The sequence below is a fragment of the Callionymus lyra genome, chromosome 4 (assembly GCF_982586985.1).
Source record: "Callionymus lyra chromosome 4, fCalLyr1.hap1.1, whole genome shotgun sequence".
NCBI classification, from domain to species: domain Eukaryota; kingdom Metazoa; phylum Chordata; class Actinopteri; order Syngnathiformes; family Callionymidae; genus Callionymus; species Callionymus lyra.
The window spans coordinates 37,711,793-37,729,049 of record NC_141821.1 but is presented as its reverse complement, the minus strand read 5'-3'; the positions used below and the strand labels follow the sequence as shown (position 1 = coordinate 37,729,049).

Here is a 17,257-nt window from a genome sequence, read left to right as displayed (position 1 = left end):
GTGATAAACACACTCCTCTCAGTGTTTTGTGTTTGCTTTGACATGGCTTTATTTGCAAGTTTATAGATGCCACTGTGTGAGTTTTATATATTTATTGAGTGTATTTATTGCTGTCTGCACGTCACGGCATGACAAGGCTGAAATATGATGCCCCAGCGCCCTGGGATACCTTCATGCAATTACTGATGTGGAGATGATGGATTGCAAACTTTGGACTCTGAATGTAATGAAGAGAAAGTGAACCACTCTAGTGTTAGCATCGGCCTATATAAAACTGCTCCTTCTCAACCAATTCATCCTCTCAGTATCAGAAATTCAATTCAATTTTATTTAAAGTGTCTTTTCATAACAAAGTTATCTCAAGACACTATACAGTTTAAGTAAGACTATATTGACGAGAAGAAAAAACAGATCCTATCAGCTCAACAATTAGTGAATGGCAGTGGCGTGTAAAAACTTCCTTCTAGAAGACAGAAACCTCAAGTAGAACCAGACTTAGTGTTGATGGTCTCCAGCTGTGACCAGCTGGGAGGGTGAATAGGGGGGGTAGATGGATGGAGATAAGAGTGAGGGAAGTTAAAGTGAGAGAAAAAGAGGAGAGTATAGAGTATGGCAGAAGATTCCATGGAGGGTGCTGGAGAGAAATCTGGATCCGTTGACATGGTGGAGAGCCTGGATCCAGCAGCAGCTCTGGAGGTGGAGCCCTGGCGCTCCGGGAGGGAAGAAAAGTGTGGGTTTGAACTGCACAGGGGATGACTGTAATGCAGATAAACAAAAACAATCTAAGCCTATTGCAGCCAAGAAAAACAAAAAGGGCTGTTTCAGAGCCTGAGTCAGTCTTAACTATAGACTTTATCAAAAAGTGAAGTTTTAAGATTACTCTTAAACATCAAGGGTGTCTGCCCTGCGGACTGAAGCCGGTAGATAGATCTAGAGAGTTTAAAGAACGTAATGTGTTAAAAAGGTTGATACGTTTGGATAAGATCTTTAATGTATGTTGGTGCTAGACCATTTAAACTTTGTAGGTTAAACGAAGGATTTTAAATTGTATTAAATTCTACAGGAAGCCAATGTAAAGAAGACAGCACAGGGGAAATGTGTTCGCGCCTCTTAGTCTTAAGTTCTTAGTGAGAAAACGTGCTGCAGAGTTCTGAACGAGCTGAAGAGTTCTGGAGACGTTTTGAATATACAAATACAGAAGAGAGACAGAAGAAAGCATTAATAAGTTTCTCAACAGTGTCCAAAAGGAAGGAAACGCCTGATTTTTAAAATGTTACAAAGGAGAATGTAGGCAGTCCGTGAGATTTTTTTTTATGTGTGAGTTAAATTCTTGTCAAAGCAGACACCAAGATTCTTTCCAGTGGTGCTGGTAGCAGGAGCAAGTCCATTATGAAAAGCTAGATCATTAGTTATGGATTGTATTAGATGTTGTGGATGAACTAGTAGGACCTCAGTTTTGTCTGAGAAAGGAAGTTTTGGGTCACCAGGACTTAATATCTGTAATGAAAGACTGTAGTTGTGTAGTCGATTTCTTTCATCTGACTACCTTGACTAATACAGTTGAGTGTCATCAGCATAACAGTGAAAGTTAGAGTGTCTTCTGATCAAGTTGCCTAAGATTGTGAATAGGAGAATTGGACCAGGAACAGAACCTTATGGGGCACCATAGGTAACCTTAATTAGTGTGTCGATGAGAGTTGACGTCCCTCCCTTTTTGAGTACACATTTGTTCATGCCCTGTGTTGGGCTCATGTTTAGCTCAGGCATCAACTCTGGTACTCATGTGGCGAGTTGCATCACAGTCCTTGAATAAGTGTTGCCATACTCTCAGTGATAAGCTAGAGCCATTGCTTGTTTCTCATAGTCCCTTCTCTCACTGTATCTCTTACCAGCACCTCCTTAGTCAACCACGGAAAAACACATTTCTTTACAATACAGCAACCAAAGAATCGCCAACACCAACCAGCCAATCCGATGGCACTTTCATTATTGCACTTAAATATTCTTATACTTTGATCAGCCAATCAGATGACATGATATAACCACGCTTAAAGAATCGCCTGCATTGATTGGCCACTCAGATGACAGTAACATCTTTGCACTTAAAGAATTGCATTTGCATAGGTTTACTCCAGGCACTCTGATTTCCTCCTACAGTCCAAGTACATACAGAGGTTTATTTGTAACTTCGGTGGGAAATTTTCCGAAGGTATGAGTTTGTAGTATGTTTGTTAGTGAATGGTTGTGTGTCTTTGTGTGCCCTGTGAAAGACTAGGTCCTGTCGAGGGTGTCCCCTGCCTTTCGCCCCAAAGAAACTGGGATATGCTTCATCACCTCCCCACAATCCCCAAGAGAGAAACAGCAGTGGATGGATGGATGGACGGATCTTTTTTTTTTTTTTCAAGAATTTCTCTTGCCCATTTCATATATTTCCATCTTCTATTTGCCACTAGTTGTTGTTTGTATGCTATGAAGATAAACAATAAACAACTGCTTCGACTTCTAAACATTGAATTTAGTATTGGGCTCACGTAAAGCTCTTGCACACAACATAACATGATGAAAAGGGTTTGGTTTATGGGTCAAGATGCAGCCACCATATGTGACGAATGGAAGTGTTCCTCAAAGGTTCTGGTACATATTTGCAAACAACAATTCAATTCTATTTAATGTTAAGTTTAAATGTACAAATGTTAAAATATCAATATATAACAGAAGAAAAAAGCAAATCACCATGTGCTTTCGTTAAACAAGCAGAAACCTCGAGCAGAACCAGACTCAGCGTAAACAGCAGGGAGAGAAATAGGAGAGCCAGGGAGAGAAGAGGGAACTTTTCTAAGGGGTATCATCAATGTCATCGCTAATAGTCAGGGCACCACAAATTTGTTTAAAAATTCTGATAACCGATCAACCCAGACATGCTTTAACGTTAAAACAATATCTTTCCTACTGAGGTGAAATTAACTAGAAGGCAATATGATGTCCTCAAGGTGATCTTACAGTGTTATAACAACAGACCCACAACTCCCCAAGAGAAGACAAGCTAATGCCTTTTGTCTGATTCTGCTGGCCATGCAGAGAAAATCCTGCAGGGTTTCCCCCTCTCTCTCTTTCTCTCTCTCTCTCTCTTTCTCTCTTTCTCTCTTTCTCTCTTTCTCTCTTTCTCTCTCTCTCACTCTCTCTTGCACACACACACGTGCACAGACGGTCAGACTAATGTATTCACACTGCAGTTCCCCTTCACTGTCCTGAGTTCTCTTCCTGCACCATGAAAACCCCTGTGCACCCATAAACCCACGAGCCCTGCTCAACCTCCAAATGACCGCTACCTAATTTAGAGGTTCCCATTCTGACCACACTCTTAAATCATCCACCAGAAGACACACACACACACACACAAACACAAACACACACACACACACACGCACACGCACACGCACACGCACACGCACACGCACACGCACACGCACACACATACACAAACACACATGCGGATGGTGTGGAAGTACATATTGTGAGCCAGTTCAATTGTCGGTTTATAACACTGATGATATAAATCAAAGGACCGGTGATTAATTTGAATACGAAGAATATTAAGGAAAGGCAGCTAAAAATATTTCACGTTTATCGCAGATGTCTACTTCAGCTCTTCTTCACTGACCCCAACGACCTTTCACTATTTTAATGTTAAGATCCAGGGTTTATTTCAGTAAAATCTGATATATATGACATATATTTATAAAATTTACAAACTGATTTAGCATTCATATGAAACCTGCTGCATATATCAAGGGACTTTTTATCACAAGGGTTAATAGGAAATAGGGTAGATCGTTGGATTCAATCGCACAAGGGAACAAAATGACTGGCCAAAAAAGTATATCTTCCAAAATTTCTATAGGAGGAAATTTAAATCTGATTTGCATATTGTAAATCTTGACTCGGTATAATTAGTTTGTTCTACCATCACGTTTGTTTCCGTCAGTTTTACTCATCTTGGAATCTTTGTGTAATTGTTAATGTTAATTATCTCTGTGTGTCATCTTATCTTAAACAATACTATGTTTAATTTTCAAAATATCAACATGAACATTAATCTTCTTCACACATGTGGTATAGAGGAAAATAAAAACAAGTTCTAGTATTGTAAATATATAGTAAAGAAAATCCCAAATAAAGCAAAACAATGTATTGTTTAAATCACTATCATAAAAACATTAGTTGTGGCAAGTCAATTCAAAAAAATCACGTGATTAATGATTATATTTATTAAAGAAAATATGATTTTCTTTATTTCTTGAACAGAGCTGAGTAAATAAGAGCAGCAGACGTTACAAAATTGAAAGTTTAGAATATATTCTTAATCAGATAGATAGGTAAACGCTGTCAACGTATAATCTCCTTGGCAGGGGCAATTATTGAGCATGGATCATTGTAAAACCCAGAGATGATCTAAAACAAGACGTAGAAGCATCAAGGTAGTCTGGCAGAGGAAAAACCACTGCAGCTTGGTGTGGAGAAGCTGGCGCTGAAGGAGACTGATGAAGTCTTCACTCTTGAAAGATGAGCCAAGAAACTCAGCTCATAGCCAACAGATGAGGACATTAGACCAGACAGAGCCATAAAGTGCCCACATAAAGTGGGAAAGAGACTTGTCACCAACTGGTTTGTGCTCTGATATGTCAGAGACAGTATCTAACACGTTTACCCCTGTAAACTTAAACATTTTTGGAAATAATATATTTATCATGTTTCGATTGGTCACTTCAGTTAAGGGTTTAGGAGTTCACAAGAGTTCAAGAAATAGTTCAAAAAGACCCCAGACTACCTTTTTCATTTCATTCAACCAGTTGTGACCTTTCTGCTTGGTCGCAGTGGTCTTCTTCATTCAAATGTGCTGTCACTAAAATGGCACTGAAGCTGTTGTTGTTGAGATAAATTCCTTTAACAGCTGAGTGAAGTTGTTACTCTCTTTGCCAAATGTCAGCTCATATAAAAATTCTATTTGATTAAAAAGGTTAACTGGGAGATGTTGTTTTGCGTCCAATTACAGAAGAACATTGAAGCATGACACAGAGGCACAGAGGGAGCTAGAATTGAGTCGCCTGAACCAAACATGTATAACTGAAATGTGGATAAATGAAGTCTTCGAAAATGTGGCGAGTAAATTTTTTTTCATAAGAATGCAACTAGAGATTAGTTGATGAGGTCTCATGAAACATCTGATAAGGCATCACAATACACTGTCTTAATCTTGATAGGCCACTAGATGGAACTTGAGAATTTGAGCCAAAAGACTATAAGAGCAGAAAGTGACATCTTGTGGTCTTTCAAAGTACTTTGACACAACTTCATCAGCTGTTTCATGAGTCATCAACGCATGACTAAATAAAACACTTGAGTTTCTTAATCCATGCTATTATTCCCTTTCCAAAGATGTCCCAGCTAAATCACAAGCCAAGGGACACCCTGGACTGTGGACAATCACTCAAGGACAGTGGAGGACCACAGCTCACCCTCACACTAGCTTTCTCAGGTTGGAATAGTCCACTAATTGCACATGTGCCAAACTCAGGCATGGGAGCCAAATCTGGACCGCAAATTAAATTTATATAGCAGGCAAGAACTCCTGAATATGTTAGATTAAACTAAAAGGCTTCTTGAAATTCCTGAAATAGAAATTAGAAATAATTAAATACATCATATATTTATCTAGAAAATGCATACAGTAGGATATTTATTGCAAACAAATACCGGTGACTTTTTTTCTTGGTTCAGATAGCCTGATTTGTTTTCATTTGTTAGAGAGATAGACTAGCATAAGCCTCCAATAAAATCAATGATAATACATTTTTTTGTAATTTAGTTGATTCTTTTTTCAAGTCTATGTCGAAGGCCAAACAAAATGTATATTTACCTAACTGCTAGTCAGATTTTGATATTGTCTTTTAATTCCTTGAGGATTAGTTATCTTAATTATACCTGTGTTTGTCCTCCTTCAGGGCTTCCTTTACTTAAACATCACGTTAACTTTTATTGCTGACATAAATAATCTGTTTCTTATTGTCAACACTTTATAGGTCACCATATCAACACAAACAATAATCCTTAGGAGGTTAAAAAAGATGAAGACAACATATTTTGGAATTCATCTTCAATTATAATTACATTGTATCTCCTCCATTATGAGCTTAGAATAGTTATTTTGCAGAAGTAAATGAGTTAAAGATTACATGCATTTTATTACAAAATCTATATTTCTCATTATTACTTTTACATTTTTCCATCAAGTCTTGATGTAGATGGATCTTTCATTTTGAATTTAAATTAAATGATTTGAGTGATGAAAACTTTAATGAAACAAACTGGTGCACGTTGACTGACTGCATCTGTGACTCTATCAATCATTGTCTTCGTTGGATGCTGCTGACGCAAAGTGAGTCAGAGTCGGCGCATCTGTACATCCTCGTCTGAGCGCGGCGTTGATGGGTGCTGGGGGGGTGTGTTTGTGAAGAGGGCAGCTAAGGTCTGACCCAGACCGGCTTGGCTCGGTCAGGAGGAACGTGAGACTTGAAGAAAGACGAGAGGACAATTAGAGGAGGAGGTGGCCCACTTAGACGAAGGAATGGTAGTGACAGCGGGGGAGGGGGATGAGAGGGAGAGCGAGTCCTCATGTGGAGCTGCCAGCACCGCTGTAATTCACTGTGAACACAACAAGCACAACTCACACAAACGCACACTTGCCCGCCTCACTCACCCTCTCGCTCGCTCGCTCGCACGTTTGCCTGCTTCACACCTCCTCGCCGCGAGCGCTCCTGCTCAGACGTGCCTTCTCTTGGAGAGAGCTGGACTCCACGGAACCACAGCGGACCCGCTGGAGGATGAGGACTCAGCAGGATCAAGCGTGAGACATGGCTGCCAGCCAGAGCCAGCGGTCCACCCCATCCCTTCCTCTCCCCCCCTCCATTCATTCATCCCTCCCTCTGCGAGACAGCACGCATGGCTTGAAGGACACAGCGCTGCACTCTCTATGAGAGTTGGAGCACCAGTAGATGAGGACTGTCAGGATCGTCCAACCTGTGTCTGTCGTCCGTCAATGTGTCCTCGTCTTCTCTTAACTGTTGGATTTATCAGGTCTTCTCTCAGGAACAAGAAGGAAGCTTGAAAGTCAATGAGTCGTCTGTCATGCCTCACCACCAGATCGCTCAGGTCAGACTCCTCGTGGCTCAGCTGACCTAAACCTCTGGACAAAGAAAATTCTTCCTGTCTTCCTGTTCCCGCTTCCTGAAAACCATCAGGACGAAATCTTTTTCCTGGGGTTCAAGATGTGTCTTACAAATTTGCCGGGACAGTTTTAGCAAGAACTTCCCCCTGAGCTTTTAGAAAGTAGGACAGGCTTACCTTGGGATTGAGACAGAGTGTGTTCTGCTGCTGCTTTCTCTTGGTCAGAATGGCAATATGACTCGCCCAAGCAGTGGAAAAGGCTTTAGCTGAAGGACCGACTGCTGGTAACAAATTTTCCTGGTCCTTGTTTTTTTGCTTTTGAAGAGAATTGATTGTGTTCCTCTCGCCTAGCTGTTTTCCGTCGCCCTGGGTTTAAGGGTAGGGGGGTGGCCCACAGTACCCCCCGACACCTGGGCGCTAACGGGCCATCCACGGCCGGTGAGTCGTCGGCAGGGTCCAAGCAAGGAAGATGGCCGCTCTCGCCAGCTCGCTCATTCGCCAGCGCAGGGAGGTAAAGGACCCCCAGGCAAACAGGCAGATTGCCAGCAAGAGGAAGCCGTGCCCAAAGAGCAACAAGTCGCTATGCCAGAAACAGATTCTAATCCTCATATCCAAAGTCCGGCTTTGTGGCAGCCGGGGGAAGAAGATGGAGAAGAGACCAGGTGAGTCTTGCATCACATCCTGAAGCCTCCTTTTCTGGATGATTTGTCTGTGTTTGGGGATTATTTTTTCTGCTAATCCAGATCTAGGACTTGGCCCAAAACAGCCTATTACTAAACATGTCTTGCATCCATAAACCAAGATCCATGTGTCCAAATCTGTAACATCATGTCCTGCTGGAACTTTAACACACAAAAAAACATGCACACACAAGATGACGTTTATGAGGTCAAGGTCATCATAAATGTCTTCCAAATTTTGATTGTTCTAAATATTATTTCTGCACTACAACACTAATTTTAAATATTTAGTTTCAAATACACAAAACCGTAAGAAGGAATGTAGTTGTTGAATTGTGCATTGCAGTTGTTCGCACAAGTGATAACCCATTTTTGAAATTATGCTTGTAAAATATCTATATTTAGATGAATCATCAACACACACGAGCACGCATGCCTACAGGAACAAAAAACACTGGCATGCAAGCAAACTAAAATTCTTATTATTTTACAATTTTAAATTCAATTTGAAAAATGGGTTTTGATTAAATTTTGCATCACATATTTTTCTTTTGTGTTTGTAATGTGTTTCTATATACAGTTTACATGCATGTATGCATCAATATTTGTATGACAGGACATTAAAATGTGTGTTATAACTGCTCCATGTATGCTCAAAGATCCTCTTTACCAGCTAGCAAACATCGCAAAGACTGACCAAACCATTTCTATGAGCTTTGGTTAGCCTTGGTTATTTGACTCGGTTGATTGATAGACAAACTTCTCACTGTTTCCTTTTTTATTGAATCATCCTCACTGTGATCTCCTTTAACTGATGGATTTACAACGGTGATGATGAGAGTGAGAACACAGGCCAGGGGTGTGAGGTGAGAGACGCATCATCAGCTTTTACCACTGATGGAGGTTTTATGACTTCCAGGGTCGGTGTTAACGATCATGTGTGACACCCGGCGTCTTCATCATCGCCTTGATAAGCCTGTGTGTACGTCCATGTGTGCGTGTGTGCCTGTGCTTCGGCCTGAGGACGCATTTGACCTCTGAAGGGAAATAAACGGCAGGGTTAAACAGACTGTTTTTCTCCCTCCTCTTCCTTCACTTGAAAAAAAGCGTCTCTTCGACATCACATAGACAAAAATGTCCTTCTCACCATAAGAATCAGCACCAGTTTAGCTTTGAATCCTGCAGGGCATTTGAGGACATCTGGGAAAAATGTTGTCCTGTAGTCCTTAAACACTCACCTCCATCTTCCTCACTGCTTTATGCGTGTGACGTGTGTGTTTGCGTGTGAGCACTTCACATGCATGTGACGTGTGTCCTGACAACGCTCGCTTCCTGCTTGCTTCAATCGATAGGTGTGTGAGGGACATGTGTTGGTATGTGTGTCACTGTGTGTATTTGTTTGTGTGTGTGTCCCAGACTGACCCACACACCATCTACTCCACTGTCACCTCCTCACTTTCCACACAGAAAGACACACACGCCCGACCCATACTAATGTTGTTAGGATGCATGCTCAGCTTTTTGCAAGGTCAACTCATGCCACACACACTCGACACAGACGAATGTTAATAACCTGTGCGTCTTTAAGATGACAATCATCACCAAGTAAGTACGGTTTAATTTTAACATTTATAGTACTATGTTTTTTCTTCTTTAAGGCAATATTGTGACAATGTGAGGACAAAAACATGGACCATATTTGTTTCTGACTTCCCCCACTCTTAGGACAGTGTAATTGCTGTGTCATGAGACTTTTGGTGTACATTAGAGAAAATATGTTGTCCAGTTGGTTTCCAGTTTTCCTGAACTTTAGCTCTCTTAACTCTCCTTACTTTAGCCATTATGGAAATGAATGCAAACCCTTTCTCCAACACATTATGTTTGTTTATTTATTTTTGTCTCAATCTTGGTCTTCCTCTTGTCTTGGTCTCAGCTAAGGTGGACTTGACTATGAGTCAACTCTCCACTTAATGAAATGTGCTCCTAGGGAAACCAATGGTAGCCATCCTGTCTACTAAGGTAGCCCCACGAGCACATAAGGTGAATCTCAAAAAGAGGAACGCATTAACTTCACAGCAGTTCTCATATGGTTCAAACATGTTATGGACAAACCTCTGGCAACAACTCACAATACACTCAAACATGATCACGTGATTTACATGATGTAGAATAGATTACAGACACGGTTTTAGATCTGAGGTGTGCAAGCCAAACGAAAACAATGGCCTCTGTTGTTACCTTAAAATAAAACATGAGTTTAGAGACATATTTCTGCTTGCATATGATTTTTTGTGTGCGTATGTGTGCGTGTGTGTGAGTGGCATGATCTAATCAGGCTGCTAAGCCTCCTATTGGATATCTAAGTAAATCCAGAAAAGCTGATGTTGTAGATTCACTGTGTGTGTAGATGTTGTAGTTGCGTGTGTATGACCTTATGTTTGAGCCGTTTCATTGCTACGACACTAACACACAAGTACATGTGTCCATGCACACACATGCAAACATACACACACTTCTCTCTTTATCAATGTTCTGCTTCTTAATCTATCCCTTTCTGCTCTCAGCCTTGATCGGCTCATCAACCCCCCACTTGTCTTCTCAAGGACATCAGACCTCTCCATCACTTTCTCTCTTTCAGTCTTGCCACAATGGTTAAGGACCCTCTGGTTCTGATCCACAGGCCATTATAGCTGATTTGTCATGGAGAACCAGAAGAACCACGTCAAATGTGAACATGTTAGTGCATGCCGCTACATTGGTCTGTCGGAAGCGTTTAACTGGAGGCTACAATAACAACTGCTCCAGTACTGCAGACACAAACAACAACAATGCTAGCATCAATTTAAAAGATGCTCAGTTTGGATTTTAATGATCTGCAAACATTAAGATACAATTTCAGTTGTCCTGGTTCTTAACATGGTAAACAATGTTAATATAAACTGTATGTTATGTTTATTCATGAGCTTATCTTAATTATATGCATATAAATATGGCATAAAATAAATGAGAGAAAGCTTCTTTCCCCAAAAACGTCACCAAACGTCAAAAAGTCAGAACTCTGGTCTCTGGTCGAGTATTGAGGTCCCAGATGAACCTATTGTATATATCTCTCCAAGACAATATTTCAACTGACACACTGAACACTACAGAATCGTTGCTGATGGAAAAAACGAAGGTTGTGTAGGAGTGTCCAGTTTAAAGTATGATCATGACTAAGACCATTTGTTTTTAATCTGTTTTAAGTATTCATCTGGATTATTTATAATATATATAAAATGTTTGTTGTAAACAAGCCCTCTCACGCCTTAAATAGCAAGGTTTAATTCATCTACATCTACAAAATCTTGTAAAATAAATACAAGACGTTTTGATACAGGTTGAAATATTAGTGTGACGATCACAGAAGTGGTCGACCCAATCACGGAAGTGAAACGTCTTCTTTCAGTCTTTTAATGAAAATCACAAAAATCCAAAAGAAAAGAGTTCACAAAAACGGTAAATCCACAGGAACAGAGGCGGGAAGCAGGCTGCAGATCTAAAAACAAGTGATGAAATGAATAAAAAATAAACAAGAACTTACAAGGGAAAAATAAGGCACAGGCAAAGCCTGGAATGTCCAAAGTGAAAAGGAAACGATAGAAACAAACGGCAGTTACAAGGTTGGGAAACTTGATTCGCTGGCGCTGAGTTCACGGACCGTCAGAGACTGATTGTGACATCGCCTACAGCCGGTGCTTCCCCGCCTCTGTCGAAACAAAACAACACAACGACGAACAGAAACAAGGTCTATGAAATAAGATATTACTAACTGAATCATGACAATTACAGTCTACAGAGACTACACCAGAATTGTGAAGCTGTGATATTGGATTAGATCAGTTGTGTAACCAATGTTTGAGAGTTGAACGAAGCAACAGAGCTAAGCCGCTCATATCAAGAGCATCTCCTTGTATCTATAAGTCACAATTTCAAAATAGATGTAAACGCCTGTTACTGACAACTTGGACAAATCTTAAAGAAATTGACAACCTCTTAAGTTTCATAGTCTTCCTTGTGTGTATTTCTAAGACTCAAGTAAATTACAACATTTACTTGACTTGAATAAATAGCTCCAAGCATCTTCCACCAAGATGGATTATATATCGTAGATGTTTTACATGTTTTACACTTTTTGGAGAAAAAATATGATTCCTTGCACCCTATTTCTGTATCAGCACATCACTGGTGCATTATGGGTCTGTGGTGTGAGTGACAGTAATTAGCAGAACTTTGATATGATTGAAAACCATCACCGATTGATTGATGATAGATCAATTATTTCCTGGAGCTGGCGACCTCCATTATCCTGCTCCGGTTTGTGTGAACGCTGACTGAATGATTCTGAGATGTTAATGTTTGCGGATGATCGATGGCAGCTTTTGGCCCCGCCCCCCTCCGTTGAAGATTGATTCATGCACTTGGTCCGCATACCGCAGATGTCACTCACCACTTCCAGACGGAACATCATGTGCAAGTCGTGTGTTGGATGTGAAAAGCTGCTTAAAGTCTGTGGCGAGGTCCTGAGAATGTTTGTCATTTCTGGTTCATCGTTTGCACGAGGAGGAAGAAGATCAGAGATCAAGTTTACTCTGATGGATCAAGTTATTAGGTTTATTTTGTACAGCAGCCATTGGACTGTAGTCAAAAAACACAAATATAGGGAAGGAATTCCACAAGTCTGCAATTTGGGAATAATCAATGGAATAATTGTTTTCCTTAGATAGATGACAAATTTTATGTAAACTGTGACAGAAGATGTTCTTTTTTACCATCAGGTTTATGATCATGTGAATTAAATAGTTTTATCATCAGGAGCTTCTGTAAGAAGTCATATAGTGTCAAACCTTTTATGGTGAGTGATGATACTCCGGAGTATGATGATATTTTAAGTGCTTTTATTGGGGATTAATAAGATGAAGTCTCAGGTGTTATTCATCTATGTGTTACTTATTGTGTTAAATATTACAGTTACAGTGACATGGTATTGAGGTGTAAAATCAATCATGAATTTTAATCGTAGCATTTTTATAATGTGTTACTTTAACTTCCTTTTACCTACTTATGTATGTAATTTTGCATACATATAACTTATAGGTTATAAGTATTAGCAGATGTGGACATACGGCCAAGAATAGTTGAGTTTATGCCTGTGTGAAATGATGCAAAGAGATGTGACACATCCTCCAGCTGACCTTGTAGCACATCATACATGCACAAACATACACTCACACATGTCACCCGTCATGTGGTTCCTCACTGGACAATTTCAATTCTGTTGGAATTTTCCGTCTCCTGAGAGTCCGAGTGGCAATCGGTGCGAGAGTCAGCACCGCCTCAATGTCAGGTGCAAGTGCACAAACACACACACACGCAAAGGAAGAGGTGCGCGAGCCGTTTCATCGCTGCTGACAGTGAACATCACAATATTAACATGCTGGGGACCCAAAACCTGCAGAACCAATTTATTTATGATCAATGCAACACACAGAAACACACATGCACGTACAAACACTTAAGAGTACATGACTGTTGGCTCAAGCTCTCAGGAAGCTGAATTAAAAATCTGAGTTACAGGGGAATTTAATATAATTCCAATTCAGAGAAATTCCTATATTAGCAATGTATCATAAATAAAATACTAGCCAGATGGCCATTGAAGTATATTATACTAAGTTGCCATTATCTCCAATAATAATTAAACTAGTAAGTAAGTAAATGTTATCTGTAAAGCCCCTTTCTAGTCCAGGATCACAAAGCACTTACAAAAACATTATTTTGTATTATTAGGTAAAGCAAGTATTCTTAGAAGGAAACGTAAATTTCTCTAAGGAGATGAATAAAGTATCTATCTATCTATCTATCTATCTATCTATCTAGAAATTGAATATTTTTCAACATTTTCCATTAAATTGAATTTGCTGTTTCATAAATTATGCTTTTTATTATTGATTTAATATATTTGTTCTAATTGAAATATATAATATGCACATGAAGTTTTTAGTTATGTGTAAAACATAAATATGGAATAAACTGTAAAGTGTGGAATACAGCAAAATGATCATTCATTCTACTTCCTTTAACTTGAATTGTACTTCCTGTTTGCAACATGTTAGTGGATTGATGATTAAACCGTAAGTGTGGTTTGAAATATAAAAGTTGTATAGATTAAACAATTTCTTTTTATGAAACATTGTTCTTATGTTGATGAGGTATCACGATACAGTGTCTTTATTTGATGATTTGAAATGATGCCCGGTTTCATTGAATTTGTAGACAAGAGACAAAGATTAAAAGACATGATATGGTATTCCTTTAAAGCAGAAAGCGCCATTTAGTGGCCTTTTAAAAAGAAAACACTGTATCATGATATCTTATCATCAGTTCCATGAGGCCTCATCAACCATTCACTAGATTAAACAATTGAATGTAATGAAACATTGTAGTTTCAGCACTGTGGTCAAGTGGTCAGGGCTGTATCCTTACAGCAAGACGTTTTCAGTTTTGAACCCAGCCAAAAGCAACTCTCAAAGTGAACCCGAATAATTTCTTTGTGGACTTTGTATGTTCTTTTGTGCTTGTGTGGCTTTTCCTATAGGCAGTCCGGTTCCTCCCACAGTCCAAAAACATACAGTTATCAACCAAGAATATAGTTGTCTGTGGGTGTGAGTGTGGGTATGAGTCTGGCTACTGTTCTGGGAAACGACTCCAGTTCCATCAAGACCCCATTAGGGAATAGGCAAAAGAAAATTGGAAATACTGTGTTCATGCAATGGCCTGAGTAAGTGGTTGAATTCCTTTAACCTCTAACCAGTGGTTTTGACGATCTTGAAAATGATCCTGACTGAGACTCAGAACACTCTTGTCGTAAATGATGCAGGAGGCTGTCTTAATGTAGACCACCGGATCCTCAAGAGTTTCCCCTAAGAAACTCCTTCGTCTCCCCCACTTTAGGAGCTGGGCTGATGGCTGTGGCTAACTCTTTGACATGTTATAATTCTAGAGCGTCATTAGAAATATAAATACTAAACTCAATGGTGTAATCACGGTAAACACTAGCATCATCTCTCTTACTGTTTACGCTACATGAAATATTTCCCAACATCATGCTAAGCACAAGTTTTGTGATGGTTCCAACAGAAGTATGTTTGTAAGATTAATGCCACCCCGGAGACAGCATGTGTTTAAGTTATTCACATTTTACATGTGCCATGTGCCAGTTTGTTTGCAGGCAGCGGAGACACTAGAGAATCAGTGCAACTTTTGCCTTAGGATGTTGTCACACTCGTCACGCACAAAGGACGACACCAATGATGGATTGTAAATCGATCATAGGCACATTTCAACATTTCGACACACTCAATGTTAAGTCTTTTATTATAAACACTTGATTTAGGGGCCTTTATGTGTGTGTTTTTTCCGTTATTTATCGAATGATAATAATCTTAACTCCTATTGTTTATTTTTTATCAAAACAACATTTTAATTTAGTATTAACAGTATTTCTATTTCAATTTTCTATTTACTTTAGTTCACAAAGTTGGCAATCCCCCAATCTCTGCATTTTTTAAATATACAAAGAACAATCAAGATGAATTTTTCAAGCATTTAGGAAAGTGTATATTAAAAATGTGAAAACCCAACTCTCCTGGCTCACATGAAATCTTCCTCTCCAAGATGCATTAAGTCCCTCATCATGATGATGTTTTGAATGTGTTACTTTATAAAGTTCTCCCCGTCTCAAATTTCGGGGGTTGAGAGGTTAAGAGAGCAGTCTATCATGTCGTAATAATGGCTTCACTTCTCCTCCAGCTGGCTTCATTCACAGCCCGCTTTGTTTATACAACAAGTCTATTGGAGGTGGAGACTTCCTGGATTAACACGTGGTGACAAACCTCAATGATTGACCATAGGCGTGGTAGTGGTAGTAGATGTGGGCGGGGTTATGGTAAACAATATTTAATCTCAAGAAAAATAAGTGCTCTTGTCCACTTGTACGTACTGGTCTTTAGCTAAGACACAAACACACTTCATCGTCTTTTGAAAACAAAAGTTCCAAAGTTTATTCAGTTAGTCATTCACATTGAGTTGACTGATAATCGTGAGTCTGTCCAAACCAATCTGGTAACACAAAGCGTGTTTGATATTTATTTGTTAAAAGTTGAATTTCTCCTAAATGCATAAACATTGTTTTCTTAAATTTGAACATGTGTTAACATGATGTTTTATACCACCAACTCTGTGGACACATGGAATCAAAGCATTGTAGAACAGGTATGGCTCTTGTTTTTCAGGGTAACTAACATTTTTCTTTTGATATTGTTACCATCTTTTGATTAAGGCAACACACAATAATATACACTCAAGACAAGTTCAAGTGACCGATGAAGAAAAAAGTTCCTGAAAGTGTTATTGTGTGATGTCACTTAAACACCACCTCCTTTTTTGAGAGCAGGACAAGTCCTAGTAAAGCTATCACACTGCATGAGACCATTTCTACTAACCTTATTCCAGACCTGGTCTCATGGTCAACTCTCAGAAATTGCTATTCATTGTGGAACTGTAGGTTAGGTAGAACTTTATCTATCCTTCAGGAGGTCTCCTTCGGGAAATTGTTTTTCCAATTAGACAGCAATACAGACGATGTAGCATAGGAGGCCACAGTTTGTGAAGCATATGAACGGAAACAATTGAAGTACTCTGAACCCCAACTGAGGCGAAAAAAAGGGGCTTGCGGGCCAAGGTACTTTTGGTTGAAGGGTAGTTGCACTGTCCACAACTAAGCTCCATCAGGGAATCGGAGTGTGTGACTCAGGTGCTGTCCAACAATACAGCAGTTGGATCTGAATCAAGAGAAAGGTCCTCACCTGGGCTCCAAAATCTGTGACGGCAGGTGTCGCAGTTGAGCCCTAGTTTGGGGAATGGGCGGTCCTTATTTAAAAAAATGAATTTGATTATTTTCTTTATTGAAAGGTATGACATATATTTCAATAATGTGAGTGTTAAATGGTTGAATTGTTTTTTATTGAATAATTCAACTCCACAAATTGATCCGACAGTAAGAGAAAGACATTTGTTTGTTTGAAATCTTCGACATCAGATACCACAGATTGAAATGTAATGGAAGCATGACCCTAGTCATTAAAACAAAATTGACACATCGTCTGAAAAATACCTAAATTGAAGCGCAAGGGCTAGTATGTTGTCTTGATGATAACACGTCCCATGATTGGCTGAAAGTTCGATCAAGTAGTTTGGTAATCTTTTGGTATTTTCTGGTAAAACTATTATACTGATTAAAAAATTATAAGAACATT

General features: G+C 39.4%; 1 protein-coding gene across 1 annotated transcript in view; it reads left to right on the top strand.

Annotated features, from left to right (window-relative positions):
• The first annotated feature begins 7,412 nt into the window (after positions 1-7,412).
• fgf11a (fibroblast growth factor 11a) overlaps positions 7,413-17,257 on the top strand; it is a 47,633-nt gene continuing 37,788 nt past the window's right edge. Inside the window, exons 1-2 of the mRNA XM_087790152.1 lie at positions 7,413-7,508; positions 7,576-7,886. Of these exons, the coding sequence (XP_087646278.1) occupies positions 7,694-7,886 (193 nt within the window). The 5' untranslated portion in view covers positions 7,413-7,508; positions 7,576-7,693. The remainder of the gene's footprint in view (positions 7,509-7,575; positions 7,887-17,257) is intronic.